Source organism: Heloderma suspectum, chromosome 4 (genome assembly GCF_057233095.1).
Source record: "Heloderma suspectum isolate Gila_16-S chromosome 4, 16-S_ref, whole genome shotgun sequence".
NCBI classification, from domain to species: Eukaryota; Metazoa; Chordata; class Lepidosauria; order Squamata; family Helodermatidae; genus Heloderma; species Heloderma suspectum.
Window position 1 is genome coordinate 78,473,954 of NC_139461.1, and position 6,000 is coordinate 78,479,953.

Consider the following 6,000-nt stretch of genomic DNA (forward strand, 5'->3'; position numbering starts at 1 on the left):
GGCAGACACTGTCAATGAGCAGAAATGACTGAAAGCTTCCCCAGTGCAAAATATGGCAGGTAATAAGAATGACTGATGATATCAGAGGAAATACTATGAGCCAGGCATTACATTATAGAATGGGAAAGAAATCATCATCAACTAAGTCAATGCTAGATCAATGGTAAACAAAGGAAGTTTAAAAAGGAACCTTGTGACCATTCCTTCTCCATTCCATGGCATCACTCCCAATCCAGAAGTGATGAGGCAGAAAAAGCGCTTCTGCTCCAATGTCCCAAATATGAAGAAAGGCAAAAAAGGCACTTCTGACTCAGAGAATGGTATGAAGTGTGTAATTCTGTGTACCAATAAAATTATGAGCTGGAGGATGCCCGGGAACCCAACTCACACTGCTCTAAAGCTGCAGGAAAGGGAAGTAATGTGAGTGTAATAACGATAGGGAACAACTGTGCAGGAAATACCAGTGTGATAAGAAATACTACTTCAAATGATTATCATTGAGCAAAGGGTTGGATGCGCCTGATCTTGTCTGATCTCGGAAGCTAAGCAGGGCCAGTCCTAGTTAGTACTAGTTAGTACCGCCTGGGAATCAGACTTCCTGCACTGAGCAAGGGGTTGGACTCGATGGTCTTGTAGGCCCCTTTCAACCCTATGATTCTATGAGAAACACCTGAAAATCTGCCACACAAAGGAGAGGAGAGTCCAGATTTTTATCAGACAGATTTGTAGGGCAAGGTAGAGTTGGGGGGGGGGGAGCTAGAAAGGTTTTGGTATCAAGAAGTCATTTCACTGAATTGATCCCCAAGGGGGGAGGGGGAGCAGATATGAGAACAATGAAGGGGGTTAATGGTCACCAATGGCAGCATCTCTTGGACTTTCTTCTTGGCTATGGGGGAATCTCATGAGCAAGACATGGCAATACTGCTAGCTAAATAAAGTACCTGGAGGGTGTCCAATCAATGGTGTCAGTCAATATTTCCTGAACCCTGTGGATACTCACTAGTGAACAGAGGGAGAATTCAGCCAGAGCCAAATAAATATATTTTTATTACTGGGAGCGGTCTCAATGCATGCCTCTGAGCAAGTGCAGAGTGCCTTCCTCTCACCACTGAACCACCATTTGCCCCTCCTCCCTACACACACCCAGGATTAGAGGCAACAGTTTCCATCTCTTCCAGGCTGCCACTGCCAGACAGTCTGGAAGTTCCCAACAATTCTCATTTTAGACATTATATGGTAGGGAGCAGCTGTACCTGAAGTCCAGCAGGTATTTAGTGGTGGGAAGACAAGTGAACTGGGATGAAAGTAAGAAATGCAGACAGGTAAGAAAATGAATAAACAATTGTGGCCTGACTGTGCAGTGAGCGAAAAAGGCAGCCCACCCAAAGATAGTTGCAAGATCAAGAGGAGAAACAGGGGGGTAGGGTTGGTGTCTTGTTTCAGAGAAGTTCATGCAGAGAGGCTAAGTAAGGAAGGTCAACTACAGGGCACACTGCATTCATTTATGGCCAAGTGAAGAAGTAGATGCCACTGGCTATAGTGAGAGAAGAACTAATGGTTTCCCAGGAGTGGATTTTTTTTGGAAGGATCAGGAGAAAAGCTGCATTGCAGAATCTCCATTTTCCCATGAGGGGGTGAGGAGATGGGATGGAGCATAAAAGTATAATTTAAGAGCATATGAAGAAGAAAGCAGGACTATTTAGGAATAAATATAAACTACAGAAGATATAGTATACTGAATATGCCCTGTACTGAACTATGTTAGTCTCCCCTATACCAAAATGTTTGGATGAAGGGGGTTCATTACGTTGGTGTTTGTGAAGTGGTACCCTGGATTATTATGCCAACCTATTTCATTTAATACTGTTATTCAAAGGTTCTATTAAAAATGTTTGAACTGTTAAGTGATGGACAGTTTTGTCATATGCCAAGTTCTGAGGGGCAAGGAAGCATAGCACACAGAGGGTGGCCAAGGTTACAAGGACAGATAGGAATCTGCCTTTTTGAGTCAGACCATTGGTCCAGTATTGCCAACACTGACTGGCAGCAGCTCTCCGGGACTCCAAGCAGGATTCCTTCCTTGCCGTACCTGAAGGTGCCAGGGCCTGAACTTGGGACCTTCTGCATGCAAAGCAAATGCTCTACCACTGAGCTATGACTCCTCTGCAGGAGACTATGTAATCTGTCGGCAAGAGAAGTTATATAGCATATATACTGAAATTGTTTCCAAAACCTTACTCATTTTCTCCAGAGTTGCCATCTTTTGTTCATGGATGATAGACACAATGTTGTAGGGGAAACCACTGTTTTGTACAGTGAACTGTATTGTCTTTCCGTTTCTCAGATATGATTTGTGACTATTTTTTAATTATTTAAACCCCAGCCGCAACACCAGACTGTCCGATGTGAACACGCAAAGTGCTACTGAGGATTTTCAGAACTCCTGTGCCTTTAATTAAAAGCACCCTGCTTACAGGTTCTGCTCCTTTTTTTCTTTTCTTTTTTACTTCCTGCCAAGTACAGCTGCTGGATTACTGACTGGCCTGTTAACTGCCCCAAAGTGTCAGCTCCTGTTCACGCAGGAGGTAGAAGGTGCTTTAATTGCCAGTTTCCTCTCATAACATCCCCTTTGTATGTTGACATGAAATAAAAAATAAGAAGAAACTGGTAATTCACACGCGTATACACACACACACACACACACACACAACAGGAAACAGATACTGAAAAGGTGAACCAATAAAGTATGCCTATTTATCAGTAATCCCACTGCTGCACTCAAAGGGAGGCAGAAAAGGGGTGGCGCATGAAAGCAGAAAGCTTTTAATTAATATCAGAAGGGTCCTTTGCTTGTGAATAAACATTACAGAAAGATCTTGATCAGGAGGGAAGGGCTTTGCAGGTTAATATAGCACTATAATAAGTACTGTGTAGAACCATTGTTGTAATGCTGCTTCCAGGTGATTGCAGGAAGGCTGCAAAGGACCCAAGTATGGAAATAACATTACTTTCAAAAAGAGAAGTATTTGTTCTCCACAGATATTACTACGATAACTCTGAATTACCATGAAGCATCACACTGGGCACATTCCATAACAGAATTGCCACTGTGTGATCTCTATCCACTCCAAAGGAACTTTTATAGAAGCCCCAAATAAATGAATGAAGTTTTCCCAGCAACAGTACTAGGTGGATGATGCGCTTTGTTTACAAAAGGAGCAACCCCCCCCCCCGCCCACCCTTTAAAACAATGCTTAGCTGGTCAGAGGTCAGCCCCAGGACCTGCTTTTAAAGCCAAAGCCAAGTTCTGAACCCTTCAAAACTACAGAGCACCTTCAAGGATGTGCAAAGTGGCTTCACTGCTTCACCACTAGCTACATCGCATTACTGTACATTTGGGTGCGGCAATGGGCTAGGTGCACACATTCAAAGAAAAGGATAGGACACAGAAGAGGAATTTAAAAAGATAGCATAAGAAAGGAAGAGATCAGATGCTTATCAGTTATTGGAAGTCAGAATCTGGCTAATAATTGGCTAGCCCTCAGAGTATATATCCATTCTATGATACAACCACATGGGCCGAAGAGAGTTTCAGCACATGTGTACTGAAGAAAAAAAAGGAGATCCAAAGATGCATTAGTGAAAAGAGTAGATAGAATGGGAAGGTGGCAATGATGGGAGTTTTCCCAAGTAAAGTAAGGCATAATGGAAGGGTGTGAGTTTGTCTAGGAAGTGCAGGATAGCAATAAATGAAGCAGCAGACATTCATGTAATTTGGAAGCCCAACTCCAGATGAGTGAGTGCTGGATGTAGGAAGGGTAGACCAATCTGAACATGTTACTTCAAACATTCAAGGGCTCAGTGCTGACATTAAAAGGAGGTTCCAGGGTGAACCCCAATTCTAGCCCCAATTAAGACCTAGGTGGAGCAATGAGGATAATAACAGCGAAGGCAGCAAAGGAAGAACAATAGATTATCAAAGCCAAGTGCTCATGCCAGGGTAACAGCAGAAAAAGAAGCAGGTGGAGCGCTTCTCACGTCATGTCCCCAAAAGAAACAGCCAATCAAGCGTTAAATTCCAAAAACAGAGCCACCTGGAGGGAGGGGCTAAACCTGGGTTGAGTATCAATCCCTTCCATAGATGCCTTTCCCTCTACCCCCAATTTAAGCTGCAACGTCCTTGCGGCACGGGCCTTCTTATGCTACTAGCACTAATAATTCTGCGGAACTCATTGCGCTTAAGCAGAAAGGCACTCTGCACTAGGCTCAATGATGCTCTCGCTCCTGCGACTTTACGATGACGCGCAGGCCATGGAAACAGGGTTCCGGGGCGAGCAGATCACCCCGGCTCAAAAGCAGACCCGCCACCGGCAGCCGGCGAGTACCTGTATTTCCTGAAGAGCTGGTCAGACTCCCGGAAGCCGTTGTTGAGCAGCATGTTGATCCCGGCCAGCGCCAACTCGGAGTCCTCGATAGGCGGCGGCGCCTCACCGGTGCCGCCGCCGCCGCCGCCGCCGCCGTCCGGCTCGGAGCCGGCCATAGCCGCGGGCAGGTGGGGAACCCGCCCAGCAGGCTCCGTCCTTCGCCCGCACCGTGCTTCGCCTCCGTGCGTGAAGGACGGGAGCGAGCAGAAAAGGCGGCGGCAACGACAAAGCGCAGGCAGGCGCGCTCCTTCCCGCCCTTTCAGGCGGCGTCAGCCTTCCGCGGCTCAACCGCCCTCCGCGCTCCCGCAGCCGCCGAGGAGGGACGCCGCAGCCCTTCAGGCAAGGGCTTGCCGCTAGCGCGCCTGCGCGGGGCTGCGCGAGCCTGCGCGTTGCCGGCATCGAAGCCGTCGCCCTGAGCCCTGGGTGGACACCTGCTTGGAGCGGCCGCCCGCGCTTCCAAGAGGAGAAATCGTGGGCGGGACCCCGTTGTGAGTTCCCGTTTGCTCCTCCAGGGGGTGGGAGTAAGAGGTTGCTTCTTTAAAAAAAAAAAAAGTTGTTTTTTTAAAAAAAGGGTTTTTAAAGCAGCTTTTTCAAAACATTGTTTTAAACGGCGGAGGTTAGTCTTAATATAAGCATCGAGAGAGGGATGGATGGATGGTCCATCCATCCCATGCATTTTTGTGTTTCCAACAATGGGTAATCAGATGCTTCTGGGAAGCTTGCAGGCAGGGCATGAAGGCAAATGCAGGTTGTTCCTCGCCAGCATCAGGTATACCGCTGCTGAACATGGAGGTTCCATCCAAATAGCGTACTTATTATAATAGCCATTGACAGACCTACTAGCCAATCCTCCTATGCGTGTTTGCTCAGAAGTAAATTCCACCAATTCCAGAAGGATTTCTGACACAGTGAGCAACATAAACATGTGAAGTCGTCAGTATAAATAAAAATATTAAAATCATCATTTCTCTTAGTTGGGTATGGTCAAGACTGCAGAAGTATGATGAGATGTTCAATGTATTGTGTCCATTGGAAAACAATTGTAATATATTTCCAAGCATTCAATAAAATTTCAGTTTAAAAAACAAACCTTGATGTATTTATTTTTATTCTACCTTTTTTCCTCAAGAAACCCAAGGCGGCATACATAATCTTCCTCCTCTTCCATTTTATCCTCACAACAACTGTGTGAGGTGGGTTGGGCTGAAAGTCTGTGACTGGCCCAAAGTTACCCAGTGAGCTTCATGGCCGAGTGGGGACTAGAACCCAGGTCTCCCGACTCCTTGTCCAGCACTCTAGACACTACACCACACTGGCTCTCAATGTATGTTTGACTTATGTATAATTTGTCCTTAAATAAATCAGGATTGTGCTGCGGTGATGGTCTGGTTCGCACAATTATCACCGCAGCCCAGCGTGTCTTATTTAATGGTTACACAACAAAACACAAAAGGAAAGGCGGCCATTCCAAATGGCTGCCTGCACGTGCTGCAACTCACCGTGGCTTATTTAAACCATGGTGGGTGGCAGCATGTGCGGGCAGCCATTTTGAATATTCAGCCCCCAGCAGGGGGTT

The 6,000-nt window shown here is 46.2% G+C and overlaps 1 protein-coding gene across 1 annotated transcript in view; it reads right to left on the reverse strand.

Annotated features, from left to right (window-relative positions):
* The window catches only part of TTC39C (tetratricopeptide repeat domain 39C), a 63,955-nt gene extending 59,190 nt beyond the window's left edge, over positions 1 to 4,765 (reverse strand). Inside the window, exon 1 of the mRNA XM_084849692.1 lies at positions 4,386 to 4,765. Coding sequence (XP_084705818.1) covers positions 4,386 to 4,540 — 155 coding nt within the window. The 5' untranslated portion in view covers positions 4,541 to 4,765. The remainder of the gene's footprint in view (positions 1 to 4,385) is intronic.
* Positions 4,766 to 6,000: the final 1,235 nt, after the last annotated feature.